Source organism: Thermobia domestica, chromosome 2, assembly GCF_964235325.1.
Source record: "Thermobia domestica chromosome 2, izTheDome1.hap1.1, whole genome shotgun sequence".
Lineage (NCBI taxonomy): Eukaryota > Metazoa > Arthropoda > Insecta > Zygentoma > Lepismatidae > Thermobia > Thermobia domestica.
Genome location: NC_137455.1, coordinates 93,999,383 through 94,022,894, shown reverse-complemented (window position 1 = coordinate 94,022,894; position 23,512 = coordinate 93,999,383). Strand labels below are relative to the sequence as shown.

The 23,512-nt window shown below is 34.4% G+C and overlaps 1 protein-coding gene across 2 annotated transcripts in view; it reads left to right on the top strand.

Annotated features, from left to right (window-relative positions):
• Positions 1–23,512, top strand: part of LOC145674118 (DNA topoisomerase I, mitochondrial-like) — a 60,930-nt gene that overhangs the window by 30,597 nt on the left and 6,821 nt on the right. The window contains exons 8-18 of one of the 2 annotated variants that reach the window (XM_081743943.1): positions 4,160–4,192; positions 7,166–7,312; positions 8,303–8,415; positions 10,245–10,360; positions 12,284–12,528; positions 15,704–15,955; positions 16,683–16,907; positions 18,773–18,875; positions 19,261–19,409; positions 21,044–21,181; positions 22,376–22,575. In XM_081743943.1, coding sequence (XP_081600069.1) covers positions 4,160–4,192; positions 7,166–7,312; positions 8,303–8,415; positions 10,245–10,360; positions 12,284–12,528; positions 15,704–15,955; positions 16,683–16,907; positions 18,773–18,875; positions 19,261–19,409; positions 21,044–21,181; positions 22,376–22,575 — 1,721 coding nt within the window. The remainder of the gene's footprint in view (positions 1–4,159; positions 4,193–7,165; positions 7,313–8,302; positions 8,416–10,244; positions 10,361–12,283; positions 12,529–15,703; positions 15,956–16,682; positions 16,908–18,772; positions 18,876–19,260; positions 19,410–21,043; positions 21,182–22,375; positions 22,576–23,512) is intronic. The other variant, XM_081743945.1, reaches the window with a different exon arrangement.

Below are 23,512 nucleotides of genomic sequence, written 5' to 3'. Positions count from 1 at the left end.
TAATGTTAGACCGCGCCTCTATTAGACCTGAATGCGAATTACCCAGCAGGTGTAAATGAATTGGAGTGTCACGACTAGTTCCGACCTGCGAATTACGAAAACTGACGAAAATATGCGAATGCGAACGATCCCAACCTGCTGGGATTCGTTCGAATTCGTGCGAATAGAAAGTCGCTGCAGAGGAATTGAGCGGTGCGTGAGAGAAGAAAGTTTGTTTTGCGTGAAAGCAGACGACGTTGTGAGGTGCGGAGATGAAAAAAATAATAAATAAATAAAGAGGAAATAGATGTTGATGCTTTAACAAATTGTGTTTTTGATAAAGTTCCATTGTGGAACCAAGTTCATCCAGATTACCACAAACGACCATTGTGACGATCGTGAACAAATTATGGGCAGATCTAAATACTCGAAAAGCTTTTCTTCTTGTTGCTATAGCTGAGGCAATAAGTTAAATTCTCCCTCCTCATTTCGTGATAAAAATGTCATTTATCCACGTTCGTCTTCTTTGTGCTCTGAAGACATTATGGTACTAATTTTCAAGCAAAAATATTTCACATTGAAGCTTTGAAAGAGATATTGCAACTTGATTCGCATTCGCAAAACTTCGGATCTAGTAGAGGCACATGAATTCGCAGCTTGCATTCGCAACCACATTCGGGAGAAATGGAGGCGCGGCCTTAGTCAAGAAAGAAATTATTAATGTTAATTTATCTGTACTGTATAGTCACATTTAAAACGATCGCATCCTAACCTACATGTTCAGAATTACCTATTTTTTTTTCTTTCTTTTTTCAATCTTAGCTAAGATTAGATTCAGAAAAGAAACCCAGCTGTTTCGGACGTAAGTATGTCATACACGCGTTAAAAATTACATAAAGCGTTCATGAATAATACGTTGTTCAAACATTACTAGTGATGGAAACCTGTAATTCTTGTACAATATTCAGCAAGTTCGGAGCCATGTTTCAGTCTGCCTGTGGGTGATAGTCCAGTGCAGCTCACGTGCGCCGTAGAATTTGTGATGTTCATGTGAGCAAAGACTACGACAATGAAGGCTTTTGAATTTCGAATATATTCGGTTACATCACCTTTGTATAAGTGTTGATGGCACCCTTATAAAAACTATTTGGAGAACAGGCTGGCCATTGCATTTGACTGGTACGCCCAATCCGCTGATCGTTGATATGCTTGTCCAAACATTCACATAACTCCGCAGATAAATTGAGGGAGAAGGGTATCATAAGACTGGAATGTTTTGAATTTGTAGAATAATAGGCATTTGTACCATGCCCAGGTACGTACAACGGCTTTGATTGTTTCAGCGAAAAGAGGATCAGTTACTCTGTCTTTCGTGTTTCGATATAGCGTATGGTTTTTCGAACCCTATATTCTCCATCTAATTTGCCCGGAAACATGGAATATCGATCTATTGCCGTAATAGATTTCAGAAGAATATGGGTTCGGTGTCAGTTCCATCAAGAATTTTTGTACGGCTATCGCAACAGTTAGTTCTTGAATGTGATGTAATTGTAGGACCAGCTGCAATTTGTAGGTGTATATAAATACGTTTCTACTGAATTTATGAATAGATATTGGTGTTCATCTACGACTGGCTAAACGAATTGACTTCTAAGAAGTTCGCAGGTATACTTGACGTGCAAGTCTTCACACTTCCTTCCGTAACAATCGGTCTACCATTGTACTTTTTAAAGCTTGTAATAGTCTTAAACTTAGCCTACTGACTGGTGTTCTTTCAAATCGAAAATGTCTTCTTGTACTCCTAAAAGTTCTCGCAAGTCACATTGTACCACGTAGCGCTTTGCTCGTAAATTACCATGGGCTGAGTAAGTGACACTTGTTATAATGTTCTGTTTGCTTCGCAGTCATTGCACAGAAGTTGGTTTCATATCACCAAACATTTTGCCAAATAAATGCGAAGTCACATACATGATTGGTGATTTTTCTTTCATTATGTTGAATGCATTGTGTGGATGTAACTTACGGGGTGCAGTAAAAATAGGCTGAATGGACAAGGTGTGCCAGTTATGAGTTAAAGGTCCTGTGTAGGCCTTAATTTCATTACACATGTAATTGTTATAAGTCATATTTTCTCCTTTAGCGCGTAAAGTATAAATGTAGAACTGTTAGATGTAAGAATGATGTAATGAGAAGAATTCGTAGGAATCGTGTGAGTGTGTGGGGATATATATATATATAAATTCTGGGATCTAACATATTTGGTCCAGTAAGTCCCAATAATTGGTGATTGGAATTCACGGTCAGACAACGGGAGAGGAAAACACTTGATATTAAAGATCAAGCTAGCTAAGAGCGATTAGTTTATTCAGCGTCTGGAGAAAGAAATGATACAGATAAGAAAGAATAATTGCTGAAACATCGGTGTTACCTACCGAAAGAAAATATAACAGATCTCATATTTCTGTAGAAGATACTTTGGGAAGTGCATTTAATAATAATAATAATAATAATAAGCTAAGACCTATAAATGTAAGGCTCAAGAAACTAGCCTTGAACGGCAGTTGAGTCAGTCCATTTGTACCAATGAGAAATTTCACCTTATGATAGATTCTAAGTCACCATGGGAATTAAACAATCGGAGTAGGCCTGCTTTTTTTTTTAAATCTTGACACAGACTAAATAAACGAGGGTATAGTTGGATGCTTTTTACGAGTGGATTTAGAACAGTGAACATAGCTATCAACCAATAGTATATCTTCGACGGATTGTTCACAGTAGATACTCCTTAATAATTCAAGGACCGCGGTGGCTCAATGGTAGAGGGTTCACCTCTGGTGCTTGGGGTCCCGGGTTCGATCCCAGTCCCCGCCAAGTGAACTTTGTGGTGGACAAACACCGTGTGGTGGGTTTTCTCGGAGTTCTCCCGTTTCCTCCCACTTTCTCCATTCCATCATTTCATTCATTACTCACACCGTCTCCGTTAGCCTAACCGGCATAGCCATGGGACGTAAAACTCACAGATTTCATTTCATTTTCATTTTCCTTAATGATTCATTATTTCCAGTCAGTAATAGAGGAGTGCTCACTGAAATTATATATATATAAACATTGAAATTACAGAAAGATAAAAGGTACACCGGAAACGGAAAGTGAAACAAATGCAGTTGGTGAGATGAAAATAGAAGTCATTAAATAATTATTAGTTAAATGGAAGTTGTAAGAAACGTGGAGGGGAAGTAGTTCAGGAATGGTATGATGAGTAATAGTTCATAGCAGTTTTCGTAAAGGAAGAGGACACATTTAATTGTGTATAACTTGTTAACATGTATTTACTGCAATGTTTTAAGTGTAGAGATGAACAATTGGAGTTTTTGTGTGTCAGGCAGTTGAACTGGGACTTAGGCTACTGTGGAGATATAAATGATTGGAAATAGTAGTATATTGCAGAAGTGAACTATAGAGTAAAATGAAGTTCCGTTACATGAAAGAAAGATTAAAGTGATGTATTCAAAAAAGATTTTCTTAACTTCTGCCTACGTTTTGTAGTGCCAACAGTAACATTGACTAATTAAATAATCTATAACATAGAGTATATATAGATAAGATTTTCTTAACAATTCTTTAGTTATATTTTTTCTCACATAGACATGGAATGTTTTAACATAAGAATATGTAATTGGTTACTAAAATTGAAGTACACAATCTTATTAGGAGGTTACGGTTTATTTTTGTAGCAATGTCAAAGTTAACAACGTCTAATTTTATAAAAGGGTGAAAGTAGTAAAAATTAACAAAGTGTGTAGTATATTGTGCAAGATTTTTCAGTATAGATGTAACAGTAGGAAATGATAGAACGATAGTATTAATGGCATTGGAAAGAAATTGATGTAGTGAAACAGTTTCCGCTATTTATCTTTGATCATGTAAAGAAGTCTGTGGTTGATTTTAGGGTTGTCTCCATTCTAGCTAGGAATGTGTTTACTCAGGATCTCTGATCGCACTTTATTTTGGGAATCTGTTGGGTTTTGTTTCGTGTTATTGTTTTGTTCTGATGGATTTGCGCTGTTTCTCTGTCTTTGAAAATATTCGCAGATTGAGATGGCAGTTTTAAAACAAATCTACATTAGCTGTGTTATACTGTGTGTATAACGTATTATAATGATGTTTTTACGAATTACAGTCAGCTTCTGTTAAAGGATATTCAGACCATGGGGTATGTGTGTTTTCATCTAACGTTTATATGCTATGAGTGTTACTTTTGCGTGTGTGTACGTCTCTTTGATTTAGTATAGTACAGTTTTTCTGTTTGCATGTATGAATATGTGGTAATTGTGTAGTAATGTGTAATCTGAATAGGTTCATTTTCACATATTCAGTGGAGATTAAACTGCATGAAAGAACAAAAAGTGTAGGGAAATAACTTTTAAAAAATCTGTTCTGTTGTGGTTTGTTTGTACTTAATTGTTCTTCTAGGGTTGATGGAATTCAGTTATTTTGTTTGTTTAATGACATTTCTACATATTAAGGGCCCGATATTTACTCTTTCATACGCGCTCATATAGTCCGACAAAAAGTCGGTTGACATGTTATTGCGAGCCAGCAGAAAGAATTCAGTGGAAGTCTACTAGATGAGGCTCCGAAGTCAGGTTACATATCCAACAGACAGTACTTTTTCAAAATAGCTAGCGCTTGCGTGATTCCCTCGTTCAATCCCATTCTTCTGGTTTGCTAAATTCGTGGTCTAATTTTTTTGAAGAAATAAGGTCATCATGGGCAACGAACTGAGAGCTTCGGATGGCATGTATTCTAGTGGAAGGTGAATGGGTCAGATATCATATGCAATATATCGCTCTTCTGGTGTATAAACTGACTTCCGCCTCGCTCTGTTTTATAAAATTCGATGAAGGGCATTATAGGATTAAGGAGAGAAATATCAATGTCAGGTTGGCCGATAATGTTGACACAAATAGCTGATTTGAGAAGTTGAAAGAAATAGCAATAGAAATGACACCGACGTTATAAAGGAACTTATCGCGATATGAAGAATATGGTGAACTGAAACTTAGAGGATGAGGCGAAAATCTTAGTTTCCTGCATTTTTAACAAAGGCTAACACTGAACTGTACGTAGCTGGAATGCTATTGCGCACCGTAAAGAAACCAGGAAAATATCAAAAACATAGAAACAGGAATGCTTATTGAATTGAAATAATCGATCGGCGTATAAAGGACGCATTTTGTCTTTGGACTTAATCTCAAAGATTTATTTATATTTATATTTATAAGCCTTTTAATGCGCCGTCAAACATGATATTTCTTAAGATTTGGGAACTCAGCAAGAGGAGAGAAAATAAATATGACTATGATAAGCTAGTTAGATAAGATTTTATAGTATATTGCATTAATAGCTGATATACTTATTTAAGTATCAAGTGTAGATATGGGAGTTTTATCAGAGTACTTAGAAACTGTAGTTAATACCCATTGTTTTGTTAACATATTTTGTTCCCTTCTTTTCAAAAATAACAACTCACTCTATGATCTATGGAACCGGAAGGTTCAATGGCACTTCATAAAAATTTCCTTTAACTTATGCCCTTAGCCAACTAGATCGAGTTCCTGTTTTGTATTCCTATTACTATGAGATCAATCTTAATGTTATTCTCTCATCTACCCCTAGGTCATTCTAGTCTTTTTTCCTGTTTAATATCCAGTTAAAATTTTGAAAGCGCTTTTATTTCCATTCCGACTATATACAGTATAAATTATAAAGTTCCAAAATATATAGATTTACTATTATTTTTCAGTGAAGCAAAATTTTCAGACTACTGCCCTTCTTCATTTATTATTTATTTTAAACTCATACTAACAAATTTATTCAGTGGTCACTGCATCGTGAGGCTACAGGAGAAAACAGACGAACGAACATTTTTACACCCAAATGTGTAATAAACTGTGTTGGTGTAAAATTTAGAATGATCATCATTCTATAATTATTGTGAAATACCAATATCAAGACTAGAGGTGAAGTTTGAATTAACGGGAGAGATGAGAGTAAGTTGCTTTTGAGTGAAACTTTTTCCTACCCTTTTAAGAATATATTCAGTTAGTTATCGTTTTACTCCTTATATAAGTCTAGAATACTTCAGTGAGTAAATATTCAGTATCAAATAAGATAGAATATATCAATACGACAAACAGTAAACATTAAGTTAAGATACTCTTTCGAAGTTTAATTCGACAATATTATTTACGGAAAGTACTTGTAACAATTTAGTTTGTAAGTATTCATGGATATCTATAGATATTTTAGTTTATCAGAAAGGGGAATAAAATGACACTTGCAATTATCATGGATCATAGCAGGAGGAGTCTTGTTCTATATTCTTTAGAGTAGAGCGAAGATAATTACACCTTCCCCATTTACATAGTTTTCTCACACTATTTCTTTTTCTCTTGTTTTAGGCAATTTTTCTGTAATCTGTGTCCAGCTAACATCTGATTGTATTTTTAGGATGGCAACTCAGAAACTTGTTCTATCTTGAATATACTGTTCTTTTTATGATAAGTCTTTGATTTTATATAATCACTGCAGTGCACAACTTTCATTATTGAGAGGAATTCTATACCATGTTTCATTCATTCATTTTGTGTCTTTGAGAGCTCATCCATGGCTATGTTGTTGGCATACGCTTTTCCGGAGCAGGTAGCCTGAGTTCGATTCCAATGAAGGCTCATATGGTCCAGATCCCACGTTAGGATGACGTCTCATAGTAGCATTAGTGCCGAAAAGGGCCATTATAAACCCAACCAACCAATCAATGGTTCCCTTGAATCCAGCAAATAAGCAATTTAGGTTACAGAAAATTTTTGATTAAATATTACACTAAAGAAAAGAGACTATCATATTTACTAGTTTCTATAAAGCAGGATTTGCGCTCAATGTGGATTAAAGTATTTCTTCTCTTTTAGGGTTTTTAACGTTTGCACTGTATTTATTATTTAGACTGTACTGTACGTAATGTGATGAAGCATGTTACCAAGCTCGTTGTTGGGTTGTATTGTGTGTTTTTATTGATTATATTTGATAGATATGATTATTTTTAGATTTTTTTTCTTTCTAATGCTGTTCATAATAGTGTAAACTGTAAACATTGTGTTGAACCACGGATTGATTATTTTTACAGGCTCAGCGGACGACCATGAAGACTAAACGGGTAAAGGTGGAGTCGGATGATGAGGATGATGTTCCATTATCTGCGCGAAAGAAAGTTAAGAAAGAAGTTGTTAATAAAAGGAAAAAGGTTGATGATGATGAGGAAGACTTCAAACCAGTAAGTGTATTAAATATTATGTAATTTATCGTCACCAAGGTCAGTTTATTACGAAAAACAGAAACCATTGTCTATAAATAACTAAAGTGGTCATTTTTGCAGGAAACTAATGTGTATTATATATTATTATTATTATTAATTACATATCAGAAAATAAAGAACCTAGAAACATGTGTCATAAACAGTTCAGCTAAATCGCTTCGTCAGGTAGAAAGGGTAAATCAAAGAACAGGAAGGCTGAGAAACATGCTGGGCCATGTTAGAATGCAAGATCACATGATAATGTTACCGGTCTGTAAGTTGACAGATTAGTAGAGAAAAATAAATCCAATGGAACGAGTAGGTTGGTAGAAGTGTAGGAGAGCAGAGAAATAACAGATGAAGAGAAACGTTGCATAATGTAGGGAAAAAGAAGTTAAAAACTAAATTAATTAAAGTGGCCCCGCGTAGCGTAGTCGATAGCGGCCTGGGATCAATATGTTAGGTACCACCCCGGCATTTGCCTGGTGTGAATGAGGAAAACCTCATTTAGGATGGCTGGCCGGCCTGAAAAAGCTTTTTACACTTTTTCGACCGAGTGGCCCCACCGGGAATCGAACCCGGGACAGCTCGACCCTTTGGGTCCAGTTAAAATCTTACATAGTGAATGAATAGGTTCTTCTGAAGATCTAACAAGATTGCATATAAGAACTAAAGAAGTTTTCCATCATGTTTAGACGGAGTTCGTTTTAATGAAACTTATTATTTTTAAAGTAGTAATTTAATTTATAGAGAAAATTTTCTCCATTTGTAGTTTTATATTAGTGAGAAATTTTAGAGGTTTTTCATGAAAATTATAAATCAATATAGTTCTTTAGGTTGAATGTTCTGTTTAATAAAGCAGGGATGGGTTTCAGACAGTTTGCTTCTGACGCACTTTTATTTACTTATTTATTATTTTGATGAACACAGTAGTAACTAAGGAATTGTAGAAAACATACATTATTTCAGGTGAAAAAAGCAGTTAAAAAGGAGAAAAAAGCGCCGAAGAAAGAAGAGGGTCAGTTACCCGAAAGCCCAAGGAAAAGAAAGAAAGGAGAGGAAGAACAAGAAGTGTGGAAATGGTAAGAAACTGAGAGGGAGAAATGATTGAACTGGATAGATACTTTTCGTAAGGTGGCGGTGGCTTATTATTATCAGCATTCGAGAATCACTTCAAATGTAAACAGAAAATGAGTACAGTGAATATATTACGGAGGTCCAAAACAGTTTGATTTTTTAATATTTGACAAGAGAATTGACGCTTAATTTGGACCTAAGCATCCCAGTAAGTCGTGGCGTATTATTAATTACATCAATCTTGACTAGTATTTTCTACATCTAAACATGTCTTATTTTTAACCTGGTAATGTTGAAACGGTCAATTACCAATATTATATTACGACTGGTAAAAAAAATTAAAATTGTTGATACAAAAGGGTAGTGAAGATACGAAAAGAGATGATTAACGATGGGGCAGAAAATGTAGAGATTCTTGTGTGTTTTCCACTGTATTGTTTGATTTGTTCAAGTGTGGGCAGATTGTGATGCACGATGCTTTCAGGAAAGTAAAGATACAAACGAAAATTAAGATGTCCAAGATACATATTGGTCGCAAAGACTGATACAGAGGCTTTCTTTACGTTCGTTCAAACGCGGAACAATTTTTTGTATACCAGAATCGTAAAAATCTAGGGCGTGCATCTGCAAACAAATTGTAATTTCTCTTTGACCTCATAATCATAAAGTGTTTTCCATCGAGATGTTACTCTGGGTACAGGAACAAATTGTAGTCGCTGGGTGCGAGGTCGAGGTTCTGTGGTTGGTCGAACGCCTTCCTTGTGTCTGCAAAAACCTGATCACAAAGCGCACTTTTACACCTGGCAAGATTTGATATTGCCGCTGTTAGTTTCAACGCATGTTCTTCGCATACAACTCAATTCAATTCTGACGAATCACTCTCAATCCTCGGCGTATACATCAAGGTCACTGCCAGTATTACCAACTTTGGCACACATTTTTCCTCTAACGTGCAGATGCGTGTGTATCTTTTATTTCCTGACAAGCCTTGTAATTAGAGTATTATTATCTTTTTACTGTAATAGAAACTATTTGGCATTTGAGATCTGTTTGAGATGTAGTTAGTTCATGAATGATTAGTAATAGTTGAATTTTTTATTTTACTTGGTTTCTACTTGTTACTGTTGTGAATTTCTCTTCTAACAATATCATTCACCCTATTCTAGTAACTCACCTCGTTGGTGGACGGAAACGACGTACGAAGCGTAGATCAAATCAACATTTCAAGGAGCATGTGAGAATATAGCATTAATGAAATTGAAGTATATATATATGTGTGTGTATATACATATTTGCGTAAAGACTTCAGTATAAATAACACTTCAGGGAGCATGTAAGAATATAGCATTAATGAAATCGATATATATATATATATATATATATATATATATATATATATATATATATATATATATATATATATATATATATATATATTGGCGTAAAGATTTCAGTATAAGTAATACTTACCAAATAGGCGGTCTGAATTGTATTCGATCATGAGCAGCACTTCTTTTAGGATTCACTTTTAATTCATTGCTTGGCATAAATCATAATGCATTTAGCCCATCGTGCAGGAAGAAGGAAGATAATTGGTAAGGTATTTAAAGGGAAACTTGGAATTATCTGATTTCGGCACTCAATCAATCTGTTGAGTAAAGCCACTTTACTAAGTGGCCATTTAATGTTTATTAGGTATAGTATGAATGTGATGTATGGAAATTGCATACTGTTTGTATTCGTATCACATGCTAGTTATAAGTAGAACTTGTGTAAATAATAAGCATTATTCGCGTTCTTTCTTAAAGTTTAGTTTCTAACGTAACTTTTTCAGGTGGGAGGAAGAAAAAAGAGATGATGGTGTCAAGTGGACTTACTTGGAGCATAAGGGACCAGTTTTTGCTCCACCATATGAACCGCTTCCTGATAACGTTAAATTTTTTTATGACGGTAAGTTATACACAATGTGGCAACACAAGTGCATGCTACTATAGTCCGATCATATGTACTTTATTCGGTGAAAAAGTCAATTCCATTTTTGGTGTTTTCAAAATTTGCTACGCTTTTAATATTCATAAGCAGGATGTGTTTTCTATGAATTTGCAGTTGTCTCAGAAGGAGCTTGAATAAATGCCTTCCTTTTGAAATATCTCTACTCCGTATATAGGTAATTAGTTTCAGACAGTACTTTTCGCTTCAAGGCTCCTTGTTAAAGATCTCGATTCCATATATAGGTAATTGGTTTCTTGCAATATTTCCGCTTGGAAGCGAGACGTGGTGAAGAACAATCTTTACTGTAGGGTTGATCTTGTGCTCCCGCTAACTTCGAATTCAACCCCAGTCATGATTCGAAGCCCACATTAATTGTAGATCATGTTTTTCATAACCTCGGCATTGGCATAAGAACACAAAAACTCGTAGTTTTTCTAAGAAAAAGTTGAAATCAGCATAGAATTTGTGTCTTTGCTGCAACACTCTCAAAGAACTTTGTTTTTATTATTACTTTTCATAAGTGAAATGAAGAAGGAATATTTTGTAAAGGATATTTCAGAATAGTATCAACAGATTAGATTATTCATCATCAGATTTCCACGAAATACATCGGCCAGCAAAATATTGTTTTGTCCTTACTTCCTGAAAATAAGTAGTTCCGGGTTTCACGTGTGCTGTCAGTGATTTGTGTATATATATATATATATATATATATATATATATATATATATATATATATATATAAAACAGTTAGCCCTCATTCCAAGTATAGTAGCAAGCGCGAGATGGCTGGTTCGATTCCCGGTGGGGCAGCACGAAAAATTTCACATCATTTACTTTTTTGTCATCCGTTTCCTTTAGCCTAAAGGGAATAACGTAGGACGTTAAACTAAATAAATTTAATTTCAGTTATTTCGATTTATGACCAGTTAGTTCTCATTTATCAAAACTTTTATTTCCTTGGGTGGTAGAGCTGATGATTTGTATTTTAGGGTCCCGTTCAGTGGCCGAAACTATAAGACATGGACCTACAGCTTAACGTGGGATCCAACCACATGAGCTCCCACCAGGAATCTATCCCGGGTCTCCCGTCCCAAAGGGAGTTCAAAGGAATAAGAGTAATTAGGTGGAAAGACATTTTGGTAAGAGGTGGAATAGAAAGAGGAATCAATTGGATAAGAATTTTCCCCCAAAAGGGTCAGTTGTCCTGCTCAGCGAAGGCATAAATATTATGTAGGTCAGTTACAGTTTTGACTGTAATAAGTACATTTCAGTCAAACACGAATAAAATTATAGATTACTTAATGGAATGATAGGATGCATATTTAATAATAAATATTAATCTTGAACTTAAACAGCCGTATAATTAAAATTTTCATATACATTTCAACCATTTCTTGTCATTCTCGATACGTGTATTCAGACATTTTAAAGTTGGTTCGTGGATTCACTTTACCGGTAACAGTCGTCCTATCTATAGAGAAACTATTGTTATTCTGCGTTGATAGTAAATAGAATCCAGAATTTTCTTTAAAAGAACCTGCTTGAAGCGGTGATGTATTTCAGCATCACACAATGAGTTGCTTCCTATTATGTCTTTGGTTATAGCTTTCAAGAAGGGAGAAAATCTGCGTCTAACCTAAAGGAACATAGATCATCCTAGTTAATAATAATATATGAATTTGCATGTCCGTTTTCAGTTGAAACGTACGCGAAAAAGTAATGGTACAAGTGCTTAGTAAGTTCAAGGTTAATATTTTATCATTAAGATCATAGATTGTCAATTTGTGGCATCGATGCGGTCGTGTAAGCTCTTCCAGTTAAAGTTTCAAGATTAATGTCTTGTCGTCAGTTTCTATTAATTAGTTTATTTATTTTCAGGAAAGGAAATGAAACTTTCAGAGTCCGCTGAAGAGGTCGCCACATTTTATGCCAGGATGTTGGATCATGACTACACAACGAAAGAAGCTTTCAACAAGAACTTTTTTAAGGATTGGAGAAAGTGCATGACTCCCGAAGAACAGGAAACCATTACAGAACTCTCGAAATGTAATTTCACGTATATGCACAGATACTTCCAACAAAAATCTGAAGAAAGAAAACAGATGACTAAAGAGGAGAAAAAGGTATTAAATACTCATATAATGCATTCATTGAATTGTATTAAGTATTAATATCGGGTTGTCTAAAAACTATTGAGCGGTCAAAATTGAAAATACATTCATTGTGATTTGGAAATAACATTATTTGTTCGGTGACCTTCTGTCATTTTTCCGACAACACCATAATCCCATAATCTCGTTTTGAGAAAAAAGTGACACGTGGTTTTCACAGGACTTTTTGAAACTAACTTAACAGCATTCAGAGAGTTCTGCAGACACCGAGACAAATGATAGCTTAACGGATCTAGGTCCGGGCTGTATGGTAGATGGATTAAGATCTCCCAGTCGAGTGCTCTCAATTTCTGACAGGTCATTGATGTATGCAATCTGGCGTTTTCAGCGTGGGATATAAAACCCTGTCTGTTGACCAGTTCCGACCGTTTCTTTTGACTTGCTAAGTGCACTCGTACTAATTGTCGATAGTACATGCCCGGGTCAGTGGTTCTGTCTGGCGGCAGCAGCTCGTGTGATACACAATGGCGATATCATGACTGATTACATGCCGGTCTTGCTGGACTTTTCCCAAAATATCATCCACTTCTGCTCTAATTGGTCGCCCACTGCGAGGAACATTTTGGACATTGAAGTTTCCATAGCGAAAACAACTAGATCATCTTTTGGGTATTGTTTTTGACAGTGTTTCTTGCCCATAAAAACACAAATTTCTTCACGGATCTGTGCAACATTGGAGCCTTTGTCGAAATTAAATTGCGCAGTTTTGCGGAAAATTCACTCATTTTCATGGCGCTATACCTTTCATCTAATTATAAGAATTTTTGCACATCTGCTACTGTCAGATGCCAAATGACATTAGGTCTGACCCGCTGTGAATCGCCCTGAGATTTGGAACTAACGCCATCTCGTGCGCAGAAGGCTCGATACTTTTAGACTACCTGATATAATGCTTTTAAAATACAATGAAATTTTTCTCTGATAAAATTTGATGCCGCTATTAGTGTTTTGTGTGATAGTTCGATGTTTGTGACATGCGATTAGCACGACTGCGAAAGTTTCGACATGGCTTCAGATATGAACGTGCAATTTCTTCAGCATTTTAAAAACGAATAGGGCAGTAGAGATATAAGGTGATGATTCTAATAGAAGGGATATTGTAATATACTTCTCAAAGATTTTTACAATTCAGTGATTTTCAAAATTAATATTAAAGTGCAAATGATGATTAACAATCCAACTCCTAATTAAACCTTTGAGGACACCAGGTGATCTGATGCACTTCATTGTTACGAGTACATCATTACGTAGTAAAAATTTTATAAGAGTAATATATTAATTTTAAAATTATATTTACTTTCCATGTATATACACAGCATCAGAGCTGTTGTGATGTTTGTAGAAGGATGTAATTTCTCGATCAGATTAATGAATTATGTCCGGTTTATTCACATAGAGCTCACGATATATTTGAAACCTAGAAATAGAAAAAAGAACAATTAATGCGGTTCTAGGACATTTCTTCTTGTAGCAGTTAATCTTATTTTAATTTTAGAACGTAAGAATTTGAATTAGAGTAGTTAACTAAGTCGAAACCATGTTGTTCGATAGATAGCAAGTTGTATCATGAATTCTGAAACTGACTGCTCATAAATTCTGATATTCCTATTTACTTTTTAATGTATGTTACCTGAAAGTCTTGTAAACACTGAACAATAATAACACACACCGCGAATTTACTGTTCTGTCAGCAATAACACGCATTATTTTCAACGGGAATCACACTGTAACGATGAACTGTTGTGAAGGGCTGGGCAGGTGGGATATGTTGACTCGGTGGCAAAGTGGTTACCTCTTATTTGAGGAGTCCTTGATTCACTCCAAGGCCGTATATGTTTGTGGCGGACATATCATACCATGAGTTTTCTCAGGATTTTCGATTTCTTCCCACATACAATTCACATTCTTTCATAATCGCAATTTTCTCAGTCTTTGTTTCCTTTATCGTAAGTCATGATCGTGAAACATTAATACAAAAATCCCATTTAATTTCTCGTAATGTGTAATCTAATGGATTGAAGTCTGCGCTCGTAGAATGCTATTATCAGGAGCAATAAAGTTGATTATATTCCTTTGTAACAACTCTTGAATCATCCTAGCCATTTGGACTGGCGTCGAATCTTGCTGGAAGCTCGATGAACTGTTATAGAACATCCTATAAATGTGACTTCATTAGTATGTCCCGGTAAAATTTTTGAGAAGTCCTATTCAGAGCATTGGAAAAGAGTGACAGAAGGTCGGTTGGGAATTTGTTCTAGTGAGATTTTCTCATCCGTGAAGAGGATTCGTCTTGTTCCGTCGCATGACTCGCGAATACTTGATGACTCTCATCCGTGAAAGCTGACAGTTCGAAATCGCAATATTGATTATACGGGATATAGTATATTTGAAACCTTCATCTGTCATGCCATCACCGCTTGATATCTTTTGAAATTTAGGTTAATTTTTCCCCGTCGCCGCTTTCATATGCTGTGATGCTCTTACACTCTGGGCATTCTACCTTAGGGCAGTCTATCTGAATGGCCTGGTACACAAACTACATATTACTTCCTTTAGCGTGTGGAAGTCACATAGCACTCTGCCTGCTGTTTCTCAACGTAGCCCACACTTGCTCTGCTTGAACTCAACTATGAATCGTAAACCTTATCTGGCTCTCTGCGCCATCTAGTGAAACTTATCTCAAAGTGTATGACACGATTAAGTAGAAAGAAAGACAAAAATACTTCTGAAGTAAGATAATTTGTTGTACATTTTCTGGTGCACAAAATTACTTATACGATGTGTTACTTTGTCTAGTACCAATAGCATAGAACAGTAATGAAATCACATACAAGACCTTACCACTAGCCTGTGTATGTCAAACCCAGATGTCCTTGCTGAGCAGAGACTTGACTAATTGAACAGAACTGAAAATTCTGTGCAGCAATCAGCAAGTCGTGTATAGCAATCAGATTTTTGTATTGTTCCATTATAGTTGTAATTCTAACAGTTCGTTAATGTAGGTGTAATAGAAGAGAGTATTATACAAGAGAGAGTATTATTGTGTTGTTATACTTCGGATATTATAAAACAATATTTACTATTGGCGAGCTAACTCATACTGAATAAATGTTTGCTTTTCTTTCAGAAAATTAAAGAACAAAATGAAGAGATAATGAATGAATACGGCTATTGTGTCATTGATGGCCATAAGGAAAAGATTGGCAACTTTAAAATTGAACCTCCAGGTCTTTTCCGTGGTCGTGGAGAACATCCAAAAATGGGAAAACTAAAGCGCCGAGTGAACCCTGAAGACGTTATTATTAATTGCAGTAAAGACGCTCCCGTTCCTGAACCTCCAAAGGGACATAAGTGGAAAGAAGTGAGACATGACAATAGTGTAAGTATGAATTACACCTGGGTATAAAAATCGTTTATATAATAATACTAATGAATTATTTGTACTAATTCGCTGTTATTTTCAGTTTCTTAAAAATCACTTATTTTTCTCAAGTTTCTATCATTTTCTCCCACTCTATATGTATTTTACCATTGTTTCCATCATAATTCACTCGTTATCTCTTTTATCATGCAAGGCATAGATAGATTTTCAGTGTGTTTCTGACTTTTTTTTCTTCCCCGCAAACTGTAAGCGCCTAGGCCAAACTGCTCAAGCAACATCCTTGAAATTTGGACAATACGTAGGATCTCTGACGTAATGTACCATCAAAAAATTGTCTTGAGGTTCAACTTAGAAGGAAGATAAAGAGGGAATTGGGGTGTAATATTATATGATATCCATATCTCGGAATCTATTAGGTTAGAGACATGCGATTTGTTATTTGAACTCTTCATTGAAAATGATTCAACACATGTTTTAGCGTTTTTTTGTTTTAGTAATATTCTTAACCTAGAAAGGAGGGAAAGGGTGTTGCGTTTCACTAAGATACCCATGCGAGACCTTCGAACTCAGATGAATTCTGTATTAAAGACGCAGGAAGACGAACGCAAAATATTGATCGCAGTAACACGGAGGGTAATTTGCTAATTCAGGTGTACACATTATATTATTATTATAAGTTATTCATATCTTATTGTTTACCTTCGTTCATTTTAATTACTTGTAGGTTACTTGGCTAGCATCATGGACTGAAAATGTACAAGGTCAAACAAAGTACGTGATGTTGAATCCTTCGTCCAAATTGAAAGGAGAAAAAGACTGGCAGAAATATGAAACTGCCAGAAAACTTGCCAAGAGTATTGATAAGATTCGTCAAGAATATCGTGAAGATTGGAAATCAAAAGAAATGAGAATTCGTCAGAGAGCTGTTGCCTTGTACTTCATTGATAAGGTGAGATTAATTTGTTTCATATTTATCTTCTGTGTTATTCTCATTTTATTTTTATTCATTATGTTAAAAGAGTTGAATCATGAATTTACTTCCTTTGGGTAACTGAAAAATTTTGTCAAAAAGAACTTCACAAACCTAGGTATATGCTTCCAAATAATAGTAATAATAATTTCCAAATCTAGTTATTCATACAAAATTTCGTTTTTCATTTTTCTTGAGAGAGAAAAAAAAACTAAATTTCATTAGTTCACATATTTAAAAATAATTATTAATGTTTAATGACTTTTTGTGTAATTTGTATCTTATATATATTAGAAAATGGCCAAATGAACTATTAGTATCTGTATGTGTTTTAAAACGAACTATTTGCGTTGTGAAACGATACATTTAGTTAACAGAAGTATCGATATAATGTTTCACTGATATATACGGTTGGCTACTTGATACGCCCTTGTAACTTTCAAACTAACGGACAAAACACGCTTTTTTTTTTTTTTTTTTTTTACCATGCAAATATCGGCTTGTTTAACATACTCTGTGATAGTACACGGTTAACACTGTTGCCAACCCAATATAGTTTTATTTTTCCAATGGCAATACGTCGGCACCGTTACATACGGCATCTTTCAAATCTACATGTTAAGCGAAAACTTACAATGTTACATTTGTTATTCAGTATTGTAAACTAAAGAAATTTTTGTGGTTTCTACAGCAGTAGTAACGTTAAGTGAGAGAGACTGGGCAATGTATATCCAAAGTACTTTAGTGTCTAATACTATGATTATGTTACGATGGATTTCGAATAAATACGAACGAAGTTACAAGATATTGAAAATTTGACTTTTCTCAAAACACTTTGTTTCGAAAAACTGCTTAGATAAGTACCTCATCCAATTGCATGGGTGATTTTCAATAGATACAAAGATCCAATGCCGCCAGTTTGATGCTGCAAACCTTTCTGGAGATATGTTTAAAACTGTTAAAATTGCAACACTGCTTAAAATTCTGTAATTCCGGGAACTTGTAATTACACCTATCAAAAGTGAATGCTGTAATGTTATACAAGTAAAGTAAGTAAAAATTGTTTCAGAAAGTTACCAGAAATATGCCATTTTAAGCGATATATTAAATTTTACCCTTTTTCATATCTCCCAAATGGTTTGAGATAAATTGCTGTAAACAGCATTATGATCTTTGTCTGTATATTTATCGGAAAAACTTTTACGAAATAAAATCCTTTGAAAAACAGTTAAATTTTCAATTCCTTGTAACCTTTTTTCTGTTCATTTGAAAAACATCTTACCACGATCATAGGATTATACACTAAAGTGGTTTAGATGTAAATTGAATTGTCAGTCACACTTGTTTCATTACTGTTGTAGAGATTACCAAAGCTTGTATTTTGTATACTCTAACGTACGTTGTGCAACACTGAATAAAGAATGTAATATTGTATATTTTCACCGAAAACTTCAAATACCACATTTATTATTCAGTGTTACATACTAAAGACGCTACTATATCATAAACATTTATGTTTTGGACAACAGTAAAAACGTAAGTGTGGCATTGAACTTGAAAAGTATTTTAGTATCAAATACTGTGACTATGGTAACGTACTTATATTTTTTTAATCCTCTCCTCCGTGAGGATAGATATTTATGAAATAATAATTAGCTGTATTTATAGACTAATCAGTCTTCTTCTGACAAACACAAATTGCATTCTTACCAAATACATATCTTGAACAAGTTGTGGCATGTTTGAATGAGGTCGTGCTAAGTGACATTCCATATTTGTAGTTTACAATATCTGAAAGTTTAGGTCCGTTCGTTAATATAGTTTTCATCCTGTTATTCTTTCAGTTGGCATTAAGAGCAGGTAACGAAAAGGATGAAGACCAAGCTGACACTGTTGGTTGCTGTTCTTTACGTGTTGAACATATCACATTACATGAAGAGAAAGATGGTAAGTTGACTTAACAATATACCGGTACGTGGTTGTAGCACATTTGAATAAAACATTTATTATTTGATATTTCAAGTGAAGATGGCTGAAAACATTCGTAAGATTTGTGTACTGCATATAATCCGAGGGTTGCTCTTTAAACTGATTAAGTGGATGTCAGATGTTCTCATAAATATAGATTTTGAAGAAAGAAAGAAAAAAAATCAGAAAGGATGCAAGTGCTTTGGTGTTTTCGACTTATTACTTTATAAAAATGTGATTTAATTTACTCAACTCAAATTGTAATTTCAGAAGAGTGTTAGTACCGAAAAAATACTTTAAAAATACAGTATAATTATGTTTCAATATGCTATTTAATTAATTTAAACTACTCGGCTGCTTACAGGGAAGCAATATGTTGTGGCATTTGATTTCCTTGGTAAGGATTCCATTAGATACGTCAATGAAGTCCCGGTGGAGAAAAGAGTTTTTAAGAATTTGCAGCTTTTTATGGAAAATAAAAGACCAGGAGATGATTTATTTGATCGTCTAAATGTAAGTGCATGTTCTTCTTAATTTGCGGCTAAGATATGTAGTGATAGTTTCAGTAATTGTGTTCCATAATTTCTTTTTATAATCGACTTTCGTCCTGAATGTAAAAGTTTTTTCTAATAGTAGTGGTACTCATCATTGGATCGTACTATATGTTTTATCGAAGAGTTTTCTTTTGATCACCAAGTGGATAGGTCGACTTTCATAGTGCGACTTTGACTTTGTAGGAAATGCGACAGACTAGACTTTTAAAAGCTTAAAGGTATCCACTAAAAAAGAAAGAAAAGTTTTATATAATCAAATCAAGATTGTTTATGAATAATGTGTAATCTTTGTCGAAACAATGCAAAAACTTTTAGAATTAAAAGAAGAATTACTGTCCTGTAGAAACTAGAATCATGTTACAGTTAATTGTTGTAGTGAATATTTGGCGAGTCAAGAGTGAGAAAATAGTAAATAAAATGAAATTTCTTTAAGGGTGACCAACCTATTAGGTTTATTTGCAGTGTATTCAATTAAGAATCTTGAAGCAATTAATAAACAATAAAACATATTTATATCAATTGAAAGAATATAGGTTTTGGTTTTCTGTATTCTCTGATTATTAAGCCAGGTCACAAGGTACCAATATTATTGATTCATGTACTTAAAAGGTTCCTACTCTCGAAGCTTTCTTGCATTCATGTGCAATGTCACGGCGTTGAAAAAAATAATAATTCCCTTAAATAGATGAATTCGTTTACAGTGCCCGAAGTAAAGGAGGAGACCTAGTGTAATCGGAGAATGTGCACAGTAGCTTCATCTTTATACCGAATTTTATTTTAGATCAGCATAAATATCAAAGAAATAATCTGATGCAATAAATTTAATGATACATACAAGAAATCTCCGATTTAATGCAATGAGTTGAGGTTGTAGGAAGTAATGTGCATACTAAAGATGCATGATATAAAACTCATGGTCAGTGACTCTGGGCTCTGCTGTAATTTAGAATGAGGATTGAGTACGTAAAATATTCAGTGATGTGAGTGCTATAGTTGTGATGTTATTTTTCCTGTTAGTTCTGGTAATATTATTGTACACTTGTCTGTTACGTTGTTCGGCTGTAATATTTTGAATATCTCAAGTAGTTTCTAGTTTTACACAAGGAATTCGTTAATACACAATTTTAGACAGAGTATCGGATACCATATTTGCTACTGATGCGACAGACTCCGGTTCAGTTCTACTGGAAAAATGTGTTCTGATCCTGCATTAAGCAGTCGGTTCACATTTTATATAGCTTCATGCTGTGAAGGTCCGTTATTCGCGATTTTACATCAAACCACTGTGGAAGTTGCAGTAAAATGTATGCAAACAGAGAACATTCATAAGATAAGACGGATCTCATTCATTCCAAACTACTGTAGTTTATAATCATTAAACATCTGTAAATCATTTAATTGTGTTTTGACATTTAAATCTTGAAATAAATAAATAAAGCCTTGTTGTTTGGAAAAACTAATTTTTCATAGGCTCCTACAATATTATACATACATTTTAGTAATTCATTTATGCACTTGAAAATCAGTTCTTATTTTACTAATATCATTGTGTATTAAGTGTGCAGCGTGTTAACTAATTGTCTTCTTTTACAGACTAGTATTCTAAATAAGCATCTTAATGAGCTAATGGAAGGTCTAACTGCTAAAGTTTTCCGAACATTCAACGCTTCTTGGACCCTGCAAAATCAGTTAGATTTATTAACAAATCCAGATGATAACATTCCTGCAAAGGTAAGAATTATTTTGCTTCAGAACTTATTCTTATTTAAATGTTAGCTATATCCATATTTAATTAAAGCGAATGTCGTACCTAAAGACAGTTTCGAATAACAATTTCAGGTTTGCTTTTATTAAATTATCAGATTTCGTTGTGCATCCTTTACTTAATGCTTCGTAGAGATAAATTGATCCAGGATCAAATTTTAAGTACCTCTCTCAAATAAAGTAATAGCAATGAACTTCAGATTAATTGTCGTGAACTGGCATCCAATTTAACTGAAGAGCAAGTGCGTTACTTTTTCCTAGCGAAATTTGCTAAGGATCGATTTCAGTGGGAGTAATAGTTCGAATTCCAAATTGAACCAACAATTTCTGTGCTGAAATGGAGCTTCAGAAACTCAAAAGGGGGCATTTCCCACTTCCCCCCAAACTCTGAACTTACTGTAAGCTTACTTAATAAAAGTGAACATTCTAAATTTTAAATGTAAAATTTAGAAACTAAATGCTTCTCGTTTAATCTTGTTCTTCATAGATCTTAAAAATTAATTATTCTTGAGTAAGCAGTGCTTAATAATTTGTGTAACTTGAGAGAGAGTGACAGGTGTACATATATTAAGTTACCATTTAATTTCGTAAATGCTAAGAGAAAATACTGTGAAATATATATATTTTTTAATATAAATAAGCATCATATGCTAAGTATTGAGGTTAACCAGCATTGCGCCCAATGTTCGTGGTATCATATAAATAAGTAGTACAGAAATATTAACGTTTACAAAAAAGAAGTTAGTACTGTTATTTAATATATCTTACTAATGAGACTGTGATCAGAAGTAGATCCTCGTAGAGATTGCACTGAATCATATAAATAAATAAGCCTGTGGATTTTCATATCAAACTTGTGGTTCATATGGGATATGAGGATAGGGAAGGTTTATCCTGATTAAGTGAATCTAGTACATTTTCTAATTATGAATGACTTAGTGTTGCACAACCGGCCGCTTTGTAATTTCTATATTCGAACTATGGCATTTGTTACTCGAATGCTCAGTCATGTTTATTGTTTACAGATTATCATATAAGTATTAGTCGTTGTTGATTTTCTCACATTTGCGATGTGCTTCCTTTGTTTTTGACCACTTACGACTTGGCAGTAAAATTTCATTCAGGAACTTAAATCTAGCTTTTCTGTATTTTTCATTTCAGATTCTGTCCTACAACAGAGCAAATCGTGCTGTTGCCATCCTTTGTAACCATCAGCGTTCAGTACCAAAGACCCATGAAAAATCCATGGAAAATTTGACCAAGAAGATCACTGAGAAGAAAGAGCAGATAGAAGAAGCCGAGAAACAGTACAAACAAGCGAAGAAAGCTTACAAGAATGGAGGATCTCAAAAAGAAAGGATGTAAGTTAGATGAATTAATAGAAATAATAAAAATAAAAGTTAGAAAAAGAAAATACTAGGCCAATTTGTTAATAGGGAAGTTTACGTTCCTCGTTTAATTTTATTTAAAAATCAACTACAAGGGTGTTACATATTGCTTGCTGTCAGTGAAACTCATTCAGTCTTGACCAAACTTGGCATGGTGATGGACTTCGAGGAGCTTAGCATGCATATGATTTCATAGTATGCAAACCTTTGAATTCCGAGCTATTGGCTATCAAATTTCGGTTTGAGCTAAGTAAAATCAAGAAAATTATTTAAAATGCGTTCGATTAAGTTAATTTGATCTTGATTAAACTTCGTATGATAGTAGACCTTTACGAGCCTAAAATATGTGAACTTGGTATGAAATATTACGATGTGCATAGCTTTGGTTCACTAGTTATTGGTCATCAAAGTTAGGTTTGGACTACGGTACCACCAAGTGCTGGCTCCCGTTTTCTGAAGCGGTAGTATCGCTTGTGTACATGGTAGAAGATGGTGTTTTTACAAAGTTGCCAATGGCTTAAAGCGTTAGGAAACAAAACGTGCTAGAGGAAAAACCAGAAAGTAATCGAGAGGAAGAGGTAGTATCGGTAACAGATAATACATGTTAGTACTCGGTGTCTTATCTTAAACAATCGGCATACGAATAACAGAAAGAATGATTATTTCAGAAATAATAAAAAATTGTGCTTTCTTCTAATATTAAATAAGACGGCATGACCATTTGAAAATAATTTATTTTTGCTTTATTGGCACTATACATACCAATTAAATTGCTTTAGCGTACTGTAATCTAATTACCTTCTATGTCTACAACCGTTTACCACAGCTATGGAAAGCGTCGTACAAAGTCAACATGTCTATGTCAATGTTTCGCAAGGCCCAGTTAATGTCACTGATGATTGCTTTTGTT